This window comes from Sander vitreus, chromosome 14 (genome assembly GCF_031162955.1).
Source record: "Sander vitreus isolate 19-12246 chromosome 14, sanVit1, whole genome shotgun sequence".
In the NCBI taxonomy this organism is placed as follows: Eukaryota; Metazoa; Chordata; class Actinopteri; order Perciformes; family Percidae; genus Sander; species Sander vitreus.
Genome location: NC_135868.1, coordinates 3991288 through 4014805, shown reverse-complemented (window position 1 = coordinate 4014805; position 23518 = coordinate 3991288). Strand labels below are relative to the sequence as shown.

The 23518-nt window shown below is 42.9% G+C and overlaps 1 protein-coding gene across 1 annotated transcript in view; it reads right to left on the bottom strand.

Annotated features, from left to right (window-relative positions):
* The window catches only part of carmil1 (capping protein regulator and myosin 1 linker 1), a 58794-nt gene that overhangs the window by 4513 nt on the left and 30763 nt on the right, over positions 1-23518 (bottom strand). The window contains exons 13-36 of the mRNA XM_078267100.1: positions 22887-22990; positions 22641-22718; positions 22075-22151; positions 21081-21185; positions 20523-20592; positions 18328-18409; positions 18127-18226; positions 17012-17066; positions 15314-15486; positions 14266-14334; positions 14075-14168; positions 13018-13116; positions 12079-12207; positions 11185-11307; positions 10474-10649; positions 7285-7372; positions 7053-7196; positions 6831-6897; positions 4095-4342; positions 3423-3538; positions 2648-3170; positions 2169-2211; positions 1683-1880; positions 844-981 (exon numbers count right to left, since the gene is read on the bottom strand). Of these exons, the coding sequence (XP_078123226.1) occupies positions 844-981; positions 1683-1880; positions 2169-2211; positions 2648-3170; positions 3423-3538; positions 4095-4342; positions 6831-6897; positions 7053-7196; positions 7285-7372; positions 10474-10649; positions 11185-11307; positions 12079-12207; positions 13018-13116; positions 14075-14168; positions 14266-14334; positions 15314-15486; positions 17012-17066; positions 18127-18226; positions 18328-18409; positions 20523-20592; positions 21081-21185; positions 22075-22151; positions 22641-22718; positions 22887-22990 (3099 nt within the window). The remainder of the gene's footprint in view (positions 1-843; positions 982-1682; positions 1881-2168; positions 2212-2647; positions 3171-3422; positions 3539-4094; positions 4343-6830; positions 6898-7052; positions 7197-7284; positions 7373-10473; positions 10650-11184; positions 11308-12078; positions 12208-13017; positions 13117-14074; positions 14169-14265; positions 14335-15313; positions 15487-17011; positions 17067-18126; positions 18227-18327; positions 18410-20522; positions 20593-21080; positions 21186-22074; positions 22152-22640; positions 22719-22886; positions 22991-23518) is intronic.

The window sequence follows — 23518 nt, the reverse complement described above, 5'->3', positions numbered from 1 at the left end:
TTTGGAATTAAAGTAAGATAAGATAAGCCTTTATTGTCTCTCTTAGGATATATTTGCCTTGGGCATTCGAGAGAACGCAGCCTACATATACACACACAGATGAGAGAGATGGGGGACGACATGCAGTCTCCCCCTTTCATATCTATCCACTGTCGCTATTTAATAAAAGGGAAAAGCCCCAAAAAAATTCTTAAAAAAAAAAAAATTAAAAAAAATATTCTCAATTTCTAACTCCTGTCACTGTTGCTACTACTATTTTTTTTATTTAGTCAATTTATTGAACATGTTAAAAAAATAAAAATACAAACTCAAAGTAAAACTTACAGTATAAGCAATAAAAAAAAAGAGATCTTCAGCAATATATAAGCAACAAATAAGCAACTCAAATAATATTGTTTGTGTTTAAAAGGTGTATGAAGAACAGGGTTTCCCCCAGTGGTATTGTAAGCCTGGTGGCCCATGGGGCCTAAAGTCTCTGGGAATCTTTTTTAAATGTATTTAAAAAATGTAAATGTAAATGTAATGTAATTAAAATAATGTGTTTTTTAAAGCACAGTTACAGTGGGACGGCTCGGTTGGAAACTTAGACATAGTCATATTCTCAAATCTCCAGTTAGCATTTAGCAGTGACTTAATGTAGTGCCCTATGGAATCTATCTTATAGCTTTTTTAAATTTCGCAATTCAGTCCATGATTCTGTTATCACAGAAACTATTGGGCTCCACATTAAGGCTGACTAAATCAGTCTGGGACTGGTTCCGAGCCGGGCCCTCGTCGGAAAAGACACGAGTTGACAACTTTTCTCGAATGTCTCTAATGTCTTGCTTCTAAGGAGATACCAACCGTCGAGTGGAGACAGGGGTCCTGCAGGGTTGCTGCTGGCGCTCTCTCTCTCCTGCTCTGACGACGCCCTCTTCAGGCGAGGGGCAGGAAGTGGTCCTTTGGCAGAAGCACTTCCTGCTGGAGCTGCAGCAGAGTCGTCTGAGAAACAGAGATCAATAAAACATTGATCATGAATTGATTCTCAGTAAAAATACACACATAAATGGAATTAAAAGGAATTACTACTGCTTGTGGTAATTAGGATATTTTGAAACAGCTTTTAATGTCTATCTGATCCAGTGGCGTTTGTCTTTGACACCCTGTAACACCGTACAGCACTTTGTTCAGCCTAGGTTGGTTTTAGATGTGCTCTATAAATAAATTGACTTGACTTGTTATTTTTTTGAATCCCTGTTGATCCCAATCCAGGGTCCCCCCCCAGGGTTCTCCAGGTTTTTAAGACCTTTTTATTACCACCTAGGATAAAACTGAATGCCAACTTTAGGGCCATATAATGGAAAGAAAGTGTGAATTTAAAGCCAGGGAAAAAAAGTATTTACCAACAACATTACCTGAATTGAATAAAACATTTTTGTAAAGTGTGCTTCTACTCTTATAACATAAAATGCATAAAATATGTCGCATTTAGAGCTCTTATGTTATGAAACCAAAAATACAAAATAAAGTAAATTTAAACATTGCACAAAATATTTATTCATGACTTTATGGCATTTATTTAATCCTAGACTTCTGAAAATTTGAAATGTAATACTTTTAGACTTTACTTTTTTAGAATATTAAATTCAAGACTTTTTTAATACTTTTAAGACCCTGCGGGAGCCCTGCCAATCATGGCCTACCGAAGATGTAGGTGCTGCTTGGCCTGGGACTGGTTGGACTGGCAGGACTGAGGGGCCCAGAGGTGCGGCGCCCCAGTGGGGGTTTGGTGGGCTGGGGTGGGGGTTTGGGGTTGACTCCGGGTGGTTTTGACCTGGGAATCAGCTCTGGTCTGGACTCATCAGCATCTGCTGGGACAACGGGATGGACGTCTGACTTGGCTACAGGAAAATGACAAAGACAGTTTAGGAGTCATGAAGAGTCATGATGACAGACTCGATCATGGCTGCACTTTGGAAGAGCTACTACGGACTTATTAATCGCAATACTGAGGTGTTAATTGCTGTGGGTTATGAACTGTTAACTAATTACTGAGGAAATGTTACTTTTTTATGTTTTTAACATTTTTACATAGTCTTTGCATTGTATATGTAATGAAACTGCAACATGTAACCTTCTAACTTTGGTTAGAAAATCCGACATAGGTCCACGGGTAACACGAAACTCACCTTTGTCATCGCCCACCTTGTCCAGCAAGGATGTCGTCTCAGTCTGAAAACAGAGAGACAGAGAGCTTTTATTTTAATAAAGACAATGTCACTGATCGTAAGACTTCATGTAAATTTTAACTGATATGATTTCATATACATCAATCCTCAATTTCCATGTATTAACTGCAGCAAGAAGTGTTCAGCTTTACTATAAAGGTATCATGACACATTGTCACATTAAAGCTGTTTCATTATCTGAAATATAAATGCTGAGATGGGCTCTTGTCAACACCTAGTTTCTGGTTGTTGCCGTGGAAACTTAGACTGTCTGGATAAACAGCAACTATAGCTAGCCAGACAACAACGGCACTTTTTTTCTATTGTTGAAAATGTTCTTTCATCCTGCTGTACGTTCAAGCATACTGATACCAACATATTGGGTTGATGATGGTATTAAATACTATTATAAATGTTGACCCGGTTTGAGCTCCACCCACCTTCTTTCCAGCCATTCTCCCCTGTCTGGCCTTCATCTCAGCCAGCAGGTCCATGCCCATCATAGGGACCCCAATATGGCGGGGAATGTGGGGGTTCTCCTTCTTCTCCAGGTTCTCCTTCTTCCCCAGGTTCTCGTTATTCTCCATATTCTTCTTCTCCTCTTTCTTCTCCTCCTTCTTAGGAGGTTCCGCGGTCGGAGGGGCCTCCATCTTAGAATCTGTGTGGTCCGAGGATTGAGCCCTGTGGAGCTCCTGATGGGGCTCTGACACAGTGCCAGAGTTTTTCGCGGGCGGAGTCGGAAGCGTTGGAGACGTTTCCTCAGTTACGGGTGTAAAAGACTGAGAGGGTGAAGCAGTGTTGGAGGAGCCATGGTGGGGTGGCGTGATGGAGGGGGCTCCATGGCTCTTCTCGGAGCGGGACGTCCGGGATTTGATGAGGTTAAAAAAACCGCTCTTCCTGGATTCACGTTTCTTATCTGTAGCTTCAGGCGGGCTGGAGGTCGGACCTCTCACAGTGGGAAGTCTAGAGAAAAATAATAACAGTATTAGAAAAACAATAATAACAATAATTTTTTTCAGCCATAAACAGCAACCAAATCCCAAGGGTTTTTACATGGTCAGAAAGCATCTGGTTTCTTTTTATGCTGATGACACACAACTGTACAGAGTTGTCTTTAACACAAATCATTGTCAAAGGATGGTTCAATGAAAACTTTTTTGTTTTGTGCAAGTCAACATCTTGCAGAAAACTGTTTCAGTTTAAAGTTTGACTCACTTGAAGCTGAGTTTAATGACTTTCTTGGAGAAGAAGTCATCCAGGCCCTCGTCCAGCTTTCCCATGATGCTGTTCTGCTCTGCCTCATGTAGCGCCGAGCTGCCGGTGGCCTTGAGCTGAACAGAGGCAGAGACAGAGAGATGTGATTTAATTACATTTGAGGTATTTAGTCAATAATTTTATCAGGTTTTAACGACTTTGACAGCAGAATAAGCAGCACTATCTTTATCACTGAATGTTTTTGAAATGTCTTGTGGACAAGGGTCACAATATATTCCACAGAAGAAGACCCTAACCCTGATTTGTCTTTTGATTACCCATCATTACCAAGGTCATGATCACCAGTATTGATACAAATATTTTTCAACATTTGTAATAAAATCAAGCGTTAATAGGTTGATACACGAAAAGCACTGCAATACAACCTCATGATTGATAAACACTGATACATTTTTCACAATAACTGAAACAATAATTCACGTTCTATCAGCTTTGCCATGACCACTTATGTTAGCACAGTTACATTATATAGAGATTATATAGTGAATGTGAATAAATAAATGATAAATATATGCTGGTGTTAAACAGAAGACAACAAACAAACAAAAGACAACACAAGAGAATGATTGGTATCATTGATGATTTGGAGATTAATCCCTGAGGAAAACCTACAGGTGGTCGGCTGGGTTTTGTCCTCTTCATGGGTTTTGGGCGGAGTTTGGTGTGATGCTCCAGCATCTTGTGCTCCACAGGCGGCAGCTCGTCCAAAATGACTGACTTTGTATCCAGCGGAGTAGGAGGAGCGGGGAGGTCTGCATAGTAGGCTGACATTCTGTCCAATGGCTGTGGAGGAGGAGGAGGAGGGTCCTCAACATGGATGGGAACCTCCTCCAGAGCCTTGTCCAGGTCAAACTCCATCTCTGATAGTGAAACAGAAGGCAAAGGCATGTGGGAAGATTAAGAATCAATTACCACAATATCAAATATCATGGCTATACTGTATCATTGGCCTTTGCACAGGGAACTGGAATCCATGTTTCTCCCCCGCTGTTACCAACTGGACCACTGGTTGTGTTGAACTACTGTACAACCAACCAACTGTGCATTTCTGACTTTATAAATAACAATCACCACATATAAAAAGGTTATTTCTTGGTGCAATATTATCTTATCAGACACTTGGTTTACATAAAAAACGTCCACAGCCATTTAGCTGTAGAATGAGTGTAAACATCAGAGAGTAAGGTAACGTATATACTGTATAGTAGACACCATAATGTCAGATTTTTCAGCAGGAAATGATGAAGGGCAGTGTTACGACCCCTCCCTTTTCTGCCTGCTGGTGGCTTCTCTGGCTTTCCTGGCATGAGCTGGCAGTATGGGAGGGGTCGTTAGTTAATTAGTGGACACCTGGGAAGGCCTCAACCAAGACTATTTGTACAAGTCATGTCTCATTGTTCTCTCTCTGCATTCTCCTTCTCCTAGGCTCCACATCTCCTGGTCTGGGTTTGGTTTATCTCTTTTGTTGCAGTTGTCATTTGCCCACACATCTTTCACTCACACACACACTGCACACACTACTGATAACATTGATTCCACACCTGTTTTGATTCTTTTGTTAATAGTAGTTTGTTTACTTTACAATAAACACTTTATTGGCATTTTAACCTGTTTGGTCTCCCCTCTTTTGTCACATGCATTGAGCCGGTATGTGACAAGTGGGGGCTTGTCTTAAAGTGTTAGGAGTAAATTAGTCTAATTCTAATTTAGCCTAAATTGTAAGTTGGCCTAGAGTCACTTTGTGTCAGTTATTTTGATGGGCAATCCAGGTTGTTAGTGCCAGTCAGCTTTGTTTAGTGGTAGTTTGTAGGAGCTATGTATTGATATCTTGGAGTTGTATATCTGATTGGGGCTTCAAGGTGGGACTAATCTGGAGTATTTTGAGTGTTTTTGTGCAGGAGTACCTCTTCCCCTGTTAGGCTTGGCAGCGAGTACTCCTATAGTACTCGTGGTGTTGCTTTAGGTGGCGGCGAAGGTGGGTAGAGCTATTAGCTCGGGAGCACCTCCATGGCTGTGAGAGGGTCGCCAGTTTTCTGGTTGCTTTTTTTCACACCACTGGTTTAGAGTGCATTAGTAAACCCCCCCACCATTAACTGCACGAAGACTAGGGGTTAGTTAGTTAGCTAGCTTAAATGGTTGTAGTTAGTTAGGTAGGGGTGAGGATCCTGTTTTGGTGTTACTACCAGAGTAGTTCTTTCCCTATTTGTCCCAGTCAGGATTTGTTTAGCTGGTGAGAATAACTTCTCTCATAGATAACTTTGTTCAAGATCCTTCAGAGTCTGTGTTGGAGAAATGCACAAAAGAGCAGTTGTTGAAGATTGCAGAGCACTATGGGGTTGTGGATAAGAAGCTACAGGAGAGTGTTAAAACTTGTTTAAAGGAGGGTTTGTTTGATATTGGGGGTTTTGTGCAGACAGCCAGTAGTTAGTCCAGTGGTTAGTCTGGTTCCTGGCGTAGGGACGTTAACTTTTGAGCAGCAAAAAGAGTTGCAACTTACGCAGCAGGTGGAGTTAGAACAGTATGCTTGGAGACAGGTATGGGTAAATGGATTGTCTATTATTGACACAAATGGAAGGTCCATAGTACATTAAAAATGACAATATTTACAAACCTAGCAATAAATAAATGGTAAAATCCATATAAATGAATAAAAGGTCAACAACCTTCACCTGTAATATGCAAACAAGAGCGCCAATGTCTCCACAATCTAGATACCTGACAGAGCTAAAATCAATGTGGGCTAAAGCTTGTATAGCTCTGTTTTCTGAGACCGACATTCTCCACATGTATCGATAAATAAGGTTTCTTATTAAGGCCGAACATGTAGGCACACCAACACTGACAAACGTGACTAGCACTACACCATCTTGGTTGTTTTAGAAGCAGTCTCATGCCATCATTATACGCTACATTCAGTCTCTGCATGCTCTTTTTTTCCTGTAAGACCGCCACAAGTGGGCAGTATAGTATAGTGGTGTACAGAATGCTTTGAATAAAGCTACCTCAACATTAGCACAACGCATGCCAAATTTAGGTGCAAGCACATTAGTCTGTTGATGTCCTTATCATCTGATCAATCATTAACAATATGACGGTCAAGATATTTAATCTCATCACACACTTTAAGGGCAGTACCAGATCAGAAAGAAATCGGGAAATACTAATTTCCTGTCTTCTTTACTGCTAACAATCATATTTGCATTACATTTGATAACGAAATCCACACAAGACTGAGAGCAAACCTTCAAAAGTTGTTGTAACCCAGCACTATGAGCAAATGATTACCAAATCATCTGCATACACTATAGTCAGCTGCATGAAGTAACTTTATAACATGTTGAGACTCACCAAATGCCACAGAGACTGGGCGCAGCATCCGTACCATTATGCTCTTCCTCTTGGATTTAGGAGTCATCTAAAAACCAAAACCGGTTATCTCAGTTGTTGAACAAGTACATGAAGATGTTTCGGTTTCACAGCAGACTTTTTAAAAAAAAAAAACTTTTATGCAGGCTGATATGCAGCGACTGGTGTAAAGAAAGTTATTTTTTTTGTTTTGTGTTTTCTTACCATGCAGGTGTCCATATCCTCCAGCCCATGTTTTTGTTCCAGGTTGTGTTTCTCTGGCTGCAGAACCATCTCATCCAGAACCTCTGTCTCCATGTGGGGCTCGTGATGCAGCAGAGGCTGGCTCTTCCTGATCAGATGGTCGCCCTGGAGACAGGAGGAGGAAGCAGGGAGGGATGAATGGAGTGAAAAACAGAAAGTAAGACAGACCGAGACAAGCAGAGAGGACACCAACCAGAGTATGCTGTGATCCGGACAGAGACTCCAGGATCTCATCCACGATGCGATCGGACAGAAATGACGCCATGCTCAGCTTCAGTTCACTGTTTCACACAGGGAACACACACACACATAACACACAAAACAGAAAAATCACATTTAGTTTTCAAAATCTCCATTTGACCAACATGATGTTGCAAAACTGTCAAAATAATGGTCTGCTTGTCGGCTGTGTGAGTCTCGTTTATAGGTGCTCATTTAGTTGTTGAGTTTTCAGTGTTAAAGGGTAACTTTTTGGTCAACCTGGAACCCTATTTTCCATTTTATTCTGTCTAAATTAGTCTAGTATAGCAAGACCACTGCAGTCGAAAGTGAAGAAACGTGCTGCAATGTAATGTTAATGGGCAACTGAGCACCTTCTATTTCTGTCCACTTAAAGTGCTGTTTTTGCCGCTGACAGGCTCAGATTATTATAAGTGTCTGACAACATTATGGAAAGGATCCCTACAGAGATAGACCCTATAAAGTGTAAGATCCTTTTTGTTTAACATGAAACATCCCCTGAAATCGCTATCGCCAAACTCAACAGACTCCATTTAAATTAACAGTAATTGTATCACCGTGAAACACACATTCAAAAACACATTCAAAGTTAGTGGACGGAAATTGACGACGTGCATGTGCTCTATATGATTAAATTGCAGCCTGCGTTGCGACCGCTGGTAACGGCGTTGTCGCTCAATCCCGGACCGATTTCAAAAATTCTTGTTCACATTGGTAACTTAGACACCAATGCCTGGGAAAACGGGGTCCTTTAGGCAGATCCACTGCCTAGAAAATTGAAGGACCCGACCTAAACCAAACTTAATTGTCTACCTGTGGGTCAGAGCCCCGTCTCACAAGAACGATATGCAACGAGTACTTAAAGTGTAACTCTCGCCAAAATGCAACCTAGGGTCTTTTTGTGAATGTACCCGAATCACTTTTAAGATTGACCGTATTTTCGTTTTTTGGTCAAATGGCCTTTTGAATGGGAGTGCTAGGGACACTACTATGATCGCGTCAAAATAGCTATTTTTAAAACACTAAGAAGGCTCGACACGACATGAAACTTTGCTCCGAGTATCACCAGGGGCTCTCCACATGAACTCGGCATTGAGAACATTGTTCGTGTACACAGTTTATTAAAAAAAGAAGTTTTGAACAACTCCCTTTGGCGGTTGGTTTTTCCGCTCGCCGCCATCTCGCCAGTCAAAAATCGTCGAACTGCGACGTAAGAGGGAGGAGAGTAAAGATGGAAAGCTCCTAAAGCTTAGTTCCATATAAATGCTAGTGAAAAACAATATTGACCTTGTAGTTGAAAAAGGAGCCTCGCATAAGAATGACATTTGCTCCTCGTTCATTCGCATTCGGAAATCGACACTTTCTGACTAGCAAGATGGCGGCGAGCGGAAAAACAAACTGCTTAAGTGAGCTGTTGGCCATTTGACCGAAAACGAAAATACGGTCAATCTTAAAGGCATGCTATGTAACTTTTCCCTCTTCGGTCCCCCTACCAACCTGTAGAGGGAGCCGAAGAGGGAAAAGTTACATAGTACGCCTTTAAAAGTGGGCCTTCTGTCCTAAATATGCTTTTAAACAAAAGCTTGACTCGGGTACACTCACAAAAAGACCCTAGGTTGCTTTTTGGCGAGAGTTACGCTTTAAACAGACTGTGAATGGGGGCAGGGCAAGGTTTAACAGATGATACATTTGCAAGTCCTGCAGGGCTCTTGCGTACTTATACATTGTATGCAAGTATAGTGCTTGCTTGATTATTTAGTAAACAAAAGTTACAAACTGCTTCACAATAAAAGCAGGATTCAAACAAGCAGGCCAAAAACTTTACAAAACAAGAAATAACATCAACAAAGAAGGTTTAGATCGGCGATTAAAAGATTAGTGACACTAACTGATCCCAGATCAGTTCTGTGTGAACCCAAAAGCAGGTTTTGAGTCAGTTGGACCATGGAAGAAAGAAAAAAAAAAAAGACGCTGTCTAGGAGAATATCATCTTTGACTCCTGTAATGTCACAGTAATCAGCACACAGGGACGTCACAGAAAACTTTGTTTGTTATGGAAGCACATGACAGATGTCTGGAAGAAAAACTATAATTGTCACCTTGAAATCCCACATCAGCTGCAGTAACTCTGCTAAACACTGGACATGTTCTCCTGGAAATGCCTTCTTGTCTGGTGAGCGTAAGATAGGGGCAGGACTTTACAACTCAATAACCAAAGACCTGATGAAGGTTAAGCTAAGCTATCCCTGTAAATTGTTTCCTATTATTTAATATTTAATGTTTACTCTGTATCTGTGCTGTGTGTCTGATATTTTGCTGCTGCAACACCGTTATTTCCCATTTTTTTTGGGATCAATAAAAAGCTATCCATCTATCTATAAACACACATACACAGCTTTGTGGCACTATCTTTGTGGGGACCCGTCACTGACATAATGCATTCCCTAGCACCTTATCCTAACCTTAACCATCCCAACTAAATGCCTAACCTTAACCCTTACCCTAACCCTAACCATAACCTAATTCTAACCCTAATCCTAAAACCAAGTCTTAACCCTCAAACAGACCTTTAAACTTGTGGGGTCCAGCATTTTGGCCGCACAAAGCTGTCCAGACCCCACAAGTATACTGGACTCCTGGTTGTTGGACCCCACGAATATAGTTGCCCACGCACACACACACAAAGACAGACGGAATTCAATTTCGTCACAGCAAACTGCTTTTCACGGACATTCACGGTCCGGGATGGACATCTAAATGGACATTTCGTGCAGTTAAAGAAATCTTCCTCTGGTTTCAGTAAGACACATAATTATTGTTTTCTGACCCATCACACACTTTTTTTAAACCCTCATTTATCCAAGAAGGTCGACAGAGAGCAGATATGCCATCTCAGCAACAAACTGCCATCACTAAACACTGGAGCATACATAAGTTAAGTGCCTCGCTCAGGGGCACATCGGCAGCTTTTACTAAAGGAGGACAGCAATCATTTTCATAACAAAAATTGTGTGCCCACCAGCTGGTTCTTTACCTATTGACAAACCTGCATTTTTATGCACCCACACTCACTCACTCACTCACACTCTCTCTCTCTCTCTCTCTCTCTCTCACACACACACACACACACACCAGATCAGACCTGATCTTGTTGACGATGTCGACCCCGGCCTGCTCCAGCAGCGTGGTGGTGACGAAGCTGCGGGGAACAGTCATCCTCCCGGCTCCGGCCTTCAGCAGCTCCTGGCGAAGGCTGCTCCTCTTCATCACATGAGGACACAGACTCTCAGCAGCCTCCACCATGGACACCAGCATTGTCTGGGGAAGATGATTTAGGACAGTTTAAACTTCACGTTGCATTCCAGTTTGAATGAACGTGGTTTAGAATGTCACATGTACATAGTCTGGCCATTGCCAGACAGTATCTCCACAGCGCTGTGGAGTAAGGTCTGGCTACACCACAGATGCATTCTGGGATAGGCTAAAAAAAACGCTCCGGGTTGTTTGCATTTCTTTAAACCAATCACAATCGTCTTGGGAAGGCGCTAAGCTCCGGACGCAGCGATGGTGGATCTGCTAAATAGTCTGAAAAGAGAACCAAGCAGGCCTTTTTTTCTTCAAAACTTGCCATTTTCAGCATGTTGTTTCCTGTAACGAAAGGATTTTGTGAACGGCAACACACAGAGAGCGGAAGATGAGGGATAATGCCTGACATCCGCACCAGAAGTCAGGCTTTATCCTGCAAATTGACTTCCGTTGCTCAAGACTACTTCAAACAAGGGTTGCACAGAAGACTGCATGTGACCGTTAGCGTCAAGGTAAAAAGAGCAGCTCAGTGAGTTCAGTTCAGTACCTGCAGCTGTCCGTCCATCACCTGGGACACCTCTCCAGCCATCGACTCCAGTTTGTCCTGAATGGCTTCGATGTACGCTCCACTGGACCCCCCACTCTTCAGGTGGTACAGGTTGGGGAGCAGCTGGAGAGATGAGCGAGGTACAGAGATAATGGGGGGGGAAAAAGGGAGAAAGACTGAGTATGACCACGTCAGGCTACATCACTGGTGAGAAGTTGTCAGTCTGAACCCAGACTCGAGGAAGAAAACGTTGTGTAGCCGAGCCATGAAATGCATGTTCCGTGACAGGAGCTTGGTGTACTGTATGCCAGGCAGCGGGGTGTGTTTTTGTGTGTCTCAGACGTGTTCAGTTTGCCAGATATGGATGTCTGTGGATTGAAGCGTTAATGGACCTATTATATAGCATTTTCAGGTTCGTACTTTACAATTTTGTGATTCTACTAGAACATGTTTACATGCTTTAATGTTAAAAAAAAAAAAAAAACTTTATTTTTCTCATACTGCCCATGTCTGCTGCACCTGTATTCACCCTCTGTATGAGACACTGTTGGACCGCCTGTCTCTTTAAGCCCACCCCTCCTGAAAATGCCCAGTCTGCTCTGATTGGCCAGCGTGTTTCCTGGAATGTCCGCGAGTCTCTGATTCTCCGCTGTGTTGTTTCACTCTGGAGCCTGAGGCTGACTGCAACGGAGTATATAGCAGGACTTCACTACCGTGAAAAATCACCAATAAAGGCCAAATACTACACAACGGGACATGTTCCTGCAGTAATGTGAAGAAATGACCAACCAATTGGCCAACCATTATGACATTATAGATATGACAGAAAATACGGAAAAGCATAACAGTTCCACTTTAAACACAGTCTTATTTCTGCGAGTCGTGTCTTCTTACTCTCTTGGAGTTCCGAGCATCTTTCATTAAGTTCCCTGCCACCTTCATGTCTTCCTGGATGGAGTTGGTCTCTGTGAACCTCAGGGAGTTCAGGTGGTCCTGCACCTTTACACACATCCTGTCCATCATCTGCGTCACAGAGAGGTTAGAGGTCAGCCAACAAACAAGAAGATTACAATCAAAAAGTGCTGCTAATCTAGTGTGTGTAAGTGAGTGAGTGAGAGTTAGTGAGAGAGTGTGTGTGTGTGTATATGTGTGCGCTTGCCTGCTGCGTGGTGGTGACTATTCCCTGTGTGTGTGTGTGTGTGCGTGCGTGCGTGTGTGTGCGCTTGCCTGCTGCGTGGTGGTGACTATTCCCTGTGTGTGTGTGTGTGTGCGTGCGTGCGTGTGTGTGTCTGCCTGCTGTGTGGTGGTGGTGACTATTCCCTGTGTGTGTTTGTGTGTGTGTGTGTGTGTGTGTGTATATGTGTGTGTGTGTGTTTGTGTGCGCTTGCCTGCTGCGTGGTGGGGACTATTCCCTGTGTGTGTGTGTGTGTGTGTGTGTGTGTGTGTGTGTGTGCGCCTGCCTGCTGCGTGGTGGAGGTGACTATTCCCTGTGTGTGTGTGTGTGTGTGCCTGCCTGCTGCATGGTGGAGGTGACTATTCCCTGTGTGTGTGTGTGTGTGTGTGCGTGCGTGTGTCTGCCTGCTGTGTGGTGGTGGTGACTATTCCCTGTGTGTTGTTTGTGTGTGTGTGTGTGTGTGTGTTTGTGTGCGCTTGCCTGCTGCGTGGTAGTGACTATTCCCTGTGTTTGTATGTGTGTGTGTGTGTGTGTGTGTGTGTGTGTGTGTGTGCGCTTGGCTGCTGCATGGTGGTGGTGACTATTCCCTGTGTGTGTGTGTGTGTGTGTGTGTGTGTGTGTGTGTGTGTGTGTGTGTTTGTGTGTGTGTGTGCGCCTGCCTGCTGCGTGGTGGTGGTGACTATTCCCTGCTGCAGCCTGTACGCCTGCTCCTGGAGGTATTTACGCGTCTCATGGTTCCTCAGCAGGTACTGCTCCATCTGTGTCACGAAACACACTTCTTTAAACCAATCACAATGGTCTAGGGGCGGAGCAAAGCACCGGACGCAGTGACGGTGGCTCTGCAAAATAGTCTCTGGAAGGAACTTGTTTCTGTGGAACATTTGCACCCCGCTTAAGAAAACGCCACATACAACATTAAATTAAGTCTACTGTTCACACAATACAGTAACATGAGCGGGAATAAAGTGTACTGTCGATGTGAACGGAGTTACCACCGGAGTACGTCCAGTCTCAAATACAACTTCAGCATTAAAAAATTGAAAAATATCCCTTTTAAAGTACATATAGAACAAATAAAAAATATGTGAGTTAATTATGGACAATCAAGCGATTCATTGCAACTAAATATTATATTCAATTGACAACCCTACTGTTAATGCAATACAGTGGAGGCTATGGAGTACCAGTGTTTCCTTTAGGAATTTTTTTAGCAGTGGGGGCAGGTCTGTCCGAATAACAACCCACCCCCCAACCAGCCCCGCGCCCCGCCGCCAAATGTTTTACGAATGATTATTGATGATCATCTTTCCAGATGTTTGATATCAGGACGATGAGCTGACAGAACAGACAAGTTGAACGTTGTCCAATTAGAACGGACAGTGGCGTTTTTGGTGGAGCTGTTTAATAGTCGACTCGGAAGAAAGCGAACGTTTTGACAATAATCTCCATCAACACAACAGTACGTGGAGTTAAACTGGACGGGCCCAACAACCTCTGAATAGTTCTACTTGTTGTTAAATTGCAATGTGAGCGGCAGCCAACGGGGGGGAGCATTATGTCAGCAGGATCATTTAAAAGGCAACCGCGACGACATTGTGCGTCTGCCCTATTTCTGATACCGTGGCGGCAGAAATGTTGCCGTGGCGGGCCGCCACTACAAAATCAACATAGGAGGAAACACTGCGTACTCTTGAAAAACAAAAACAGGATGACAACCTTTAGTAAGGCGTCCTCTGTCTTCTCTGGGCTCGCCTTCAGTGCCTGAGCAGCATCCATGATGGGGATGGGCATGAAACGAATGGTGTAGTTTCTGAGAAAATAGTAAATAAGAATTTATACTAGTACAGAGTCAGCATGCAACAAGCCCACCTTTGACATGTTACCTTAACGGACTGCTTCATACTTACTTCTCCAAAGCAGCAGCGACGTCTTGCAGACCCTGAGGGCTGATGTTGTTTCTGTCCCACACTATTGTCCTGCACACAGGCACAAACCAAAGAGATAAAAAAAAATAAAAAACCACATTTTGTTCCTTGTTACCCCCCTATTTCCTTTTGTGTGTTACTCATAGCATGATCTGTCAGAAACTCACTCAGAAGCTCACATTTTTCAACGTGGTCTAGTACCGAAACGTTGCCTACTATTAAACTTTATTTATTTTTGCTGGGAGTTTCTTTGCAACTTTTTTGTTTGTCCCCCTCCGACGCACCTGTGTCATGTTGTAGATGTGCAAAGTATTTTTCTGTACCACTTCCTATTTATTCTAATTTTGAAAATCCGATCACGCGACATTAACTTGAGAAGGATATTGTAGTCCTCTTTCTACCCATCATCCCTAATAGCTTTATCTAGACGGAGCTGGGCCAATGTTTCCTCTCTTCTATTCAGATTCAATTCACTTTCTTCATAGAAGGGGACAGTGCAAATTAATAAAACCCATGATGTGTAAGGGTTAAAAATGCCAGAATTAGCCAAAAAGCTATTTTTCATCTGTAGTCCCCTGGCCTAGATGTTAAAAAAGGCTCTTTTTAAAATATAAATAAACAAGAAAGAAAGACAGACAGCCCAAGCAGAGCAAAACTTAACACACAACAAGACACAGCACAGAAGCAAAAAGATTAGCAACAAAACGTAGCAGAAAGGAGAACAGGTTACGAGATGAAGACAACAGAGCATAGAGCACAAAGACTAGACAAGATATCGCTGTTGAGAGCAATAATAGCAGTAGTGAAATAAGAGGAAACAATAAGTAAATTACATGCAGTATATGCTGACATTGCAAGCGAACAGAATACGTACATAAGTAAATACTTGTCTCAGATCCAGACAGAGATCACTTTGCAGACATTTTAACTGTTTTCTAACGGTTACCTCTGAAAGTCCCACAGCCTGAACAGCTCCCAAAATGAAGGTTTCTTAAGTTTCCGTGCAAGACAATCCTGTTTCTTTGCTCACCTGAGTTTGGTGTTGATCTGCAGGGCTTTGGCCAGCATCTTGGCCCCCATGTCTCCCATGGCATTCCCACTGATGTCCAGTTTGGTCAGAGAGGTGTTGCTGCCCAGAGCGTTGAGGACGATGGAGAGGTCCGTCTTCAGCTTGGCGTCAGCCAGGGACAGCGAGGTCAGCGGCTGCAAGGGAGGAAACCATTTTTACAGGCGGGTTGTTCAGTTGAGTTTAGGGCACAGCTAATGGGGTCCACATTTAAAATAGACATTAAACATGAGTCTAAATAAAAAGAGAAACATAAGATTCCTAAATGCATGGCATTCTGCAAATATGATGCTCCAAGATGTGTTTTTTTTATTTATTTCCTTTTTAAAGCTATAGTGCGTAGTTTCTGTCTCCCCCCGTGAGGAATTCTAAGTAATGACAACACCACTGTGGGCACGTCCACATGATACAAGCCTTCCGTGAATTAATTCAGTCAATAATAGTGGTAACGAATTCCATGTTTTAATCACTCTATGTACTACTGTGTGTGTTAAAGTGCTCATATTATGCTCATTTTCAAGGTTCATAATTGTATTTAGAGGTTGTACCAGAATAGGTTTACATGGTTTCATTTTTCAAAAAAACACCATATTTTTTTGTTGTACTGCACATTGCTGCAGCTCCTCTTTTCACCCTGTGTGTTGAGCTCTCTGTTTTAGCTACCGAGTGAGACATCTCACTTCTGTTCCATCTTTGTTGGGAGTCGCACATGCTCAGTACCTAGGTAAGGACTACTAGCCAGTCAGAAGCAGAGTATGAGGGCGTGCCCTGACAGTACCTAGGTAAGGACTACTAGCCAGTCAGAAGCAGAGTATGAGGGCGTGCCCTGACAGTAGCTAGGTAAGGACTACTAGCCAGTCAGAAGCAGAGTATGAGGGCGTGCCCTGACAGTAGCTAGGTAAGGACTACTAGCCAGTCAGAAGCAGAGTATGAGGGCGTGCCCTGATAGTACCTAGGTAAGGACTACTAGCCAGTCAGAAGCAGAGTATGAGGGCGTGCCCTGACAGTACCTAGGTAAGGACTACTAGCCAGTCAGAAGCAGAGTATGAGGGCGTGCCCTGACAGTAGCTAGGTAAGGACTACTAGCCAGTCAGAAGCAGAGTATGAGGACGTGCCATGCTAGCAGCTAGGCGAGCATTATAACGTGTGTTCCAAAGTGACCACATTTCTCTCTGAAGTAAAGGCTGGACTACAATAGAGCTGTTTGGAGCAGTTTGTGAACAGTGTTTTCTGTTGGACATGGTAAGTCCTTTTGGGGTGGACTTTGGGCTTTTTCACTTTGTAAACCTATAACGTGCACAAAAAAGATATACAACACAATAAAGTAAATGGGAAAAGCCAAAAAGCATAATATGAGCACTTCACGACATTAGGGTTTGCCCTGGGGAGTAAAAACGGGCCTTCTGTTGCCTGCCTAAAGTGTGTTTTAACTGACTATACTAATATGATGACGTGCCGATTGGATCCTTTTAAACTAAGTGTCAAATGAACGCTTGAGCGTAAAATAAATGCCCCAAATCATGAGTAAGAGAGGTAAAAGACGGGGGGAAGACACACACAAAAAGAGACGGGTAGGAAAGGAAAAAGTTGATCCAATTACGACAAAGAACCTTAAAGACATTTCTTTTGTTGACATGATGGGATGTTTTAAGTTTGACTCACTGATTCCTCCTCTTGGATCATGTGAACCAGGTTGTCCAGGACCTGAGACACATTTCTGGAGAAAAAAAATAGTCGACAGACACTTAAACTGTGATTAAGTGACAAACCAATGTGTTGAGTAATTCAGACATCATCAGTCATTCATTGAATCTGGAATACTTTTGTTCGTTTGTTTTAGGGCTGCACGGTATCAGAAAAATATGCAGTAACGTTGTTGAACACCGCGTCAACGATATTACTTGCGATAAATAAAAATAAAGTGCACTCAGTTCTGCATTTCTGCTGCTTTCAGTATTCTGCTAAAATACAACAAATTGAATTTTAAACAAATGAAATCATTTCCAACATTCTTTTATTAAACAAACTGTACCGTGCCACCAATAAAAAAAGAGTGACATTATAAAGTGCAGTTTTCTGCTGATATTTTCTTTCAACTAACACAAACAATCTCTTAGGGCCCTATCTCTGCACCCGGCGCAGCACATAGCCCGACCCAAGTGTCTTTGCTAGTTTAAGACCGACGCAGTTGTCAATTTCCCGTCCAGCGCCCGCGTCATTTAAATACCAAATGCACCTGCGCCCATCTGTGCGCCCATGGGCGTGCTGGTCTGACAGGGAGGTGTGTTCAGGTGCATTCTGGGCGTATTGCTATCTTGGGGCAGCGGGAAGTGATCGCGCCATTGACCAACAGAAACTTGGTCTAAAGTCAATAACGCAGCATTTCATTGTTATTTTGTGTGCTTGTTACACACACAGGGACGTGCAGCAGCACACAAACATGCAAAAGATTAAAAAATAAAAATATTATAATGTGAAATACTATTATGATGTGATCTGCTCGCGCGCTTTCACTTCACGCACGAGAAGATCAGTTTCTTCTCCTGAAAATCTCTCCGTCCTGCTCAGCAAATCCTCCATCATAATAGCAATGCTCCAAGGTCCAAACGCGCCTGGCTTTTAAAGGGAATGGGAGATGATCTCTGATTGGTTGATTGCATGTTACGCCCCAAAACACACCTCTGATTAATGAAGACACTAAGTACAACCCTTTTGAACCACGCGCTGACGGTATATAAACGATATATTGTGCAGCCCTAGTTTTGTTTGTCACCCACTTGGACTTGATGTTGTTGAAGTTTTTGCCCAGTGCAAGGTGTCTGATGGAGCGGTTCTTGGCCAGCCAGACCAGCAGGGTGGTCAGATCCATGTCCAGACCTGAGGGGGGGGAAAAAAGCAGCAGAGAAACGTGAACGGGCTGCAATCAAAGTCAACAGAGCGCCATCGTAAATGTTCCCAAATCTAATACTAGTCCTCACCGTTGTCAGAGATGTCCAGACTGGAGATGTTGGGAATCTCAGCCACACAACCCTCCAGGATCTGAGAGCCTCCTGAACGCAGCTGAGAGCAAAAAAAAGGGGTCAGATCTCAATATGCTGCTTGAAAATCTGTCAGTGTTTTGCACGTTTGGGCACATGCTGAATTTAAACAGTATAACAGTGTGTTAAAACAATGGGTTAAATTAAGTGTAAAGCCCAGTTCAGACCAAAAATTCGCAAAGAGACGAAACCGTTTTAGAACATTGCAGGGAAAAGTTGCAGCGGTCTTAGTCTATATCCACGACGTTCCACTTCCGGGATTGCTCCAGTGCCGCCGAAAAATCGGCCGGATGCACCTCTTTTCGGCCAGATGTCCGTTACCTTCCTCTGGTGGAGGTGGACTATGGTTAACTGCTCCTCAGATCTCTGCAGGGTAAATCCAGACAGCTAGCTAGACTATCTGTCCAATCGGAGTTTTCATTGAACGTGCACATGTTCCACCAAAACAAGTTCCTTCCCGAGGCTATTTAGCAGAGGCACCGTGGCTCCGTCCGGTGCTCGGCACCGCCCAACACGATTGTGATTGGTTTAAAGAAATGCCAATGAAACCAGAGCACGTTTTTCTCCCATCCCGGAATGCTGTGTGGACTAGCCAGACCCTCCTCGGCAACGCTGTGGGCGAAGGTCTGGCAATGCGAGACTACGGCGGTCTAAACCGGCCCGTCTCAGATTGATTCAAGCCGGCTGACGGCGTCGCCTGCGACTCAGATGTCCAGTCGCCAGCGGCTGGTTTCAGAACGAAAAGAAAAACGTCACCAAGTGTAACAGGTACTATCTCACTCTCACTATCCTTATTCATATTTTCACATAAGAACGTTATCTTAAAGCACTTTATCTTATCATATTTTGACCTCTTTTAACTTTTTAACATCACGATATCGATATATTGCCCAGTCCTAATTGTAATGTGTGAGTGTGTGAATTAGAACAGATTTTCTTTCACGAGAGACAGGAAAATGTCGCTGTATGTAAACGTGCAACGACAATAAAGGCATTCTATTCTATTTTAAGACGCTACAAAGTATATCCAGCTAGAAAAAAAGCCCGAAAAGCTAGAAGTTAAACTGGAAGTACAGAGAGTTGTTTCTATGAAGATGATACGCCATCTCGTGTCCTCGCGTTGGTGTAAAACTGGCCGGCTTCAGAACGTTGCAGACCAGCGCATTGCAAGTAGTTGCAAGTTCCAATTTGTCTCGAATCTTTGGTCTAAACTGGGCGTTAAAGGGTTCCTACCCTTTTTTTTTCAACCTGGACCCCTATTTTCCTATGTTTTTGTGTCTAAGTGACTGATGGGAACAACAATCTCTGACATCGGTCCAGTATTAAGCGAGATCGCTGCAGTTGGCAGTCGGTGAAACAAGCTACAATCTAAGTTAATAGGGCAATTGTCCAGCTTGTATTTACCTTCACAAAAGTGCTCGTTCTGCCACTGATAGGCTCAGATTAATATTCTAAGTGTCTGACAACATTATGGAAAGGATTTCTAAGGTCGACCTTTCTGTTGAAGAGAAAGACCCTTTTTTTAAACATAAAAAACTCACCAGACTCCATTTAAATGAACAGTAATTTTAGCATCGTAAAATACACTTCATTCAAAGTCGACAGAAACGGAACAAAATGATGAAAATCAGTTTTGGGTCATCTTTACACTTTTCCAACCATCACAACTTTAGTTTTGGTTGAAATAAACACATAGTTAACCAATTTACATGTGAAAATATTTTGGCTCTATGAACGCTAAAGGTATTGCTTTTTTAAATGGAGTCTGGTGTGTTTAGCGCTAGCGACTTCAGAGCTGTTTCTGTTAAAACAGAAAGGTCTCAAAGAGGTTTTAAAGGTCTATCTCTGAAGGGATCCTTTCCATAATGTTGTCAGACACTTGGAATATTAATCTGAGCCTGTCAGTGGCAAAACAAGCACTTTTGTGAAGGTAAATGTATTACTAGCTGGACAATTGCCCTATTAACTTACATTGTGAGCTTGTTTCGCCGCTGCCGACTGCGATCTCGCTTAAAACTACCGATGTCAGAGACTGTTGTTCCCATCAGTCACTTAGACACATAAACATCGGAAAATAGGGTTTTCCAGGTTGAAAAAAAACAGTAGTTACCCTTTAAGGTTGAAAACAGTTCTACCTCACAGCAGCTGAGATCCAGAGACACGTCACTGAGGTTTGGGTTGCAGCCGAGTCCCAACAACAACGCTCTGCAGACACAAAAGCGGTCAGTTCAACAGCAGCTTACAGAAAGCAGTGGCATTGCTTGAGCTTGATATTTTTAAATACTAAAAGCTAGAAAAAACGTCATTCCTGTTACTCAGACTGTGGCCACATTGTTTTTCATGTCTCTCTCCTACAATTTAGGTAGAAAAATGAGTCTGTGTCCTCGTCTAAGACTTGAACAACGATGCAAAAAGGCAACTCCTTAAAGAAGCCCTTTCTCTCCATTGAACATGCAAGCAGGCTAACTATCTGCATGCTATAAATATAACCAGTTATGAATGGGAAAACGCAGCAAAGGACAGCATGACTGTCATTATTCCCAAAAGCTACTAGCCAAAATTAGGAAATAAAAAATGCAACTTTCACACAGTTCATGTGTACCAATCCATCACACCGACTCTTTCTCAGATTGTGTTGTTGGACTACAGGAAGTGAACTGCTGTGCGTCTGCAGGTTTCGGTGGATTTCTTACTTCAGAGCTTCCAGAGGCAGCCTGGTTCCCGACAGACTGACTGAGCTCAGAGCCAGAGCGCTGCTGAAGAACTGCTTAAAGGACGATGGGATTTCTTTACACTTCCTGTGTGGATGTGAGGAGAGACGTGTTCAAATCAGTTATACATTCACAATCAGGGCTTTAAATTGAATCAGCCAACATGGCTAGCAGAGTTTCAAAGTTACCAGCCGGATCACATTTTCCACTAGCCACGTTTTTTTCCCCAGGGAAAATAAAACTGCCTCTAAATACATTTAAGAGGTGCAGTAGGTAAGACTTATAAAACTAACTTTCTGTCATATTTGCTGAAACTGACCCTATGTTCCAGTAGAACTACATGAAGTGGGTCATTTCCCTCTGGCTCCACCTACAGCCTGTAGTGCGATTTGCAAAAATCCACCGCTCCCTGTTCAGATGCACCAATCAGGGCCAGATGTGTCAATCACTGCTCATGCACACGCATTAATTCTCCCTTGTGGGGGGAGGGGCTTAGGAGACCGTTTTGGGCTTTAGCGGAAAGGGGGAAGGGACTGAGAAGTTGTCGATGTTCAAATGTTTTGGCTAAGTCCTGGATCTTCACAATCCTACCTACAGCACCTTTTAAACATAAATTTCTTTAAATAGATTTAATTTAAATTTTATATTTTATTTTTTATCATGGTTTACCGTTACACCGGTAATCGTTACATCCCCGCTTGACAATGTCACCCGCAAAAGTTTATTTTTACCCGCTGGGTTGGCGGGTGTTAAGTTAAAGCCCTGTTAACAATGACTACTCTACATGGCAAACTGTTAGTGACGTTAGATGTACATTTCAACTTTTTTTAATAGTGGCATTTGTTGAACGTTGGGAGAAATAATCTGCCAGTCCAAAATCAGACATAAGGTAGTCTGTAATATATCTGTGATGTGATTGGATGTGTTCAGGAGTTGTCTGCAGTTAGGAGGATGGCCGTGATGTCTAATATCTGACCTGTGAGAGAAGACTGACTTTGACAGGTTAAGGACGGAGAGATGCTTCAGAGATCCTCTGAGCAGAGACGCACACACCTGAAAAACAGAAAACTCAACTTCAGCAACAAAAAAAAGAAAAGGCTGTAACAAACTGTACAAAAACATCCATAGAAATATAAACGTGGTATTATTTACGTTACTCTGATTTAGGTTAGAAGTGCAGACACAGAAAACTTGCATTGGTTATTGGAAAGAGGCTGTATATGCAAATTGTATTTCTTAGTTCTTAACTTCAGCCATCTTCAAAGTCTTACAAGTGTTTATGTGTTGTGTGTAGGGCCACAACTAACGATTTGTTTTCACGGTCGCTTCATCTGTGGATTGTTTTCTGGATTCACCGATTAGCTGTTCGGTCTCTAAAATGTCTCCAAAGCCCAAGACGTTTTGTCCACAACTTAAATATATTCCATTCACTGTCACAGAGGAGTGAAGAAACTAGAAAATATTCAATTTTTAATAGTTGACAACTAATCAAGTCATCGATTTATCTTTGGAGCTCTAGTTTTGTGTATGAGCTGCTTTCACCTGCTCCAGAGAGCAGTCACTGTTGGACAGATCCAGAGTCTCCAGGCAGTTTGGTTGACTCAGGAAGCTGTGCAGGTTCTGTGCAGAAAACAAACACACAAACACATCGCTGCTGTCATTTCAAAAAAACGTCAGATCTCCAAGCTCTTCAAGAACTTGTTGTACTGTAGAAGCTTGAATAAGCTGTGGGGGTTGCAGAGTTTGTCTTGAAGTTGCATGGGACGGCAGTGGAGGGTGGCAGCGTACCGGCATGTCGTCCCCTCGGAGCGAGTTGCCCGACAGGTCGAGGTGTGTGAGGGCGGTGGCGACGGCCGGGTTGGCACACAGAGCCTGACAGAGGCTGTTCACGCCTGCAAGAAATGACAGAGATCAGGGTTTCCTCCAGAATAGTTCTTCAGCCCCGCAGCAAGTGTCTTTTTTTGGGGGACAGTCCCAGTCTGATGGTAGCATTAAGGTAGAGCCCAATAGTTTCTGCGATAACTGAATCATGGACTGAATCGCGAAAAATGTGAATTTAAAAAAAGCTATAAGACGTCTAAGTGTCCAACCGGGCCGCCCCACTGTAACTGTAGTTTAAAAAACGTCCTAAAAATACATTTGAAAAAAAAAACTTAGAGACTTAAAGGGTAACCCTATAACCCTAAGGGTAAAGGGACCCTATTTTCCTATGTTTTTGTATCTAAGTGACTGACTGGATCTAAGCAATGCTACGTATGCTATGCTATGTAATAATGTGATCCGGATCAAAATTGATATTATAACTACATATTTATAATGTTTTTAGCGACCTGCTGAAGAAAAAAAAAAAATCAATCATCTGTTTGGTGATGAAAAGTGACTGCAGGGTTGACGGAGGTTTTACAACCCCGTCCGTCGAG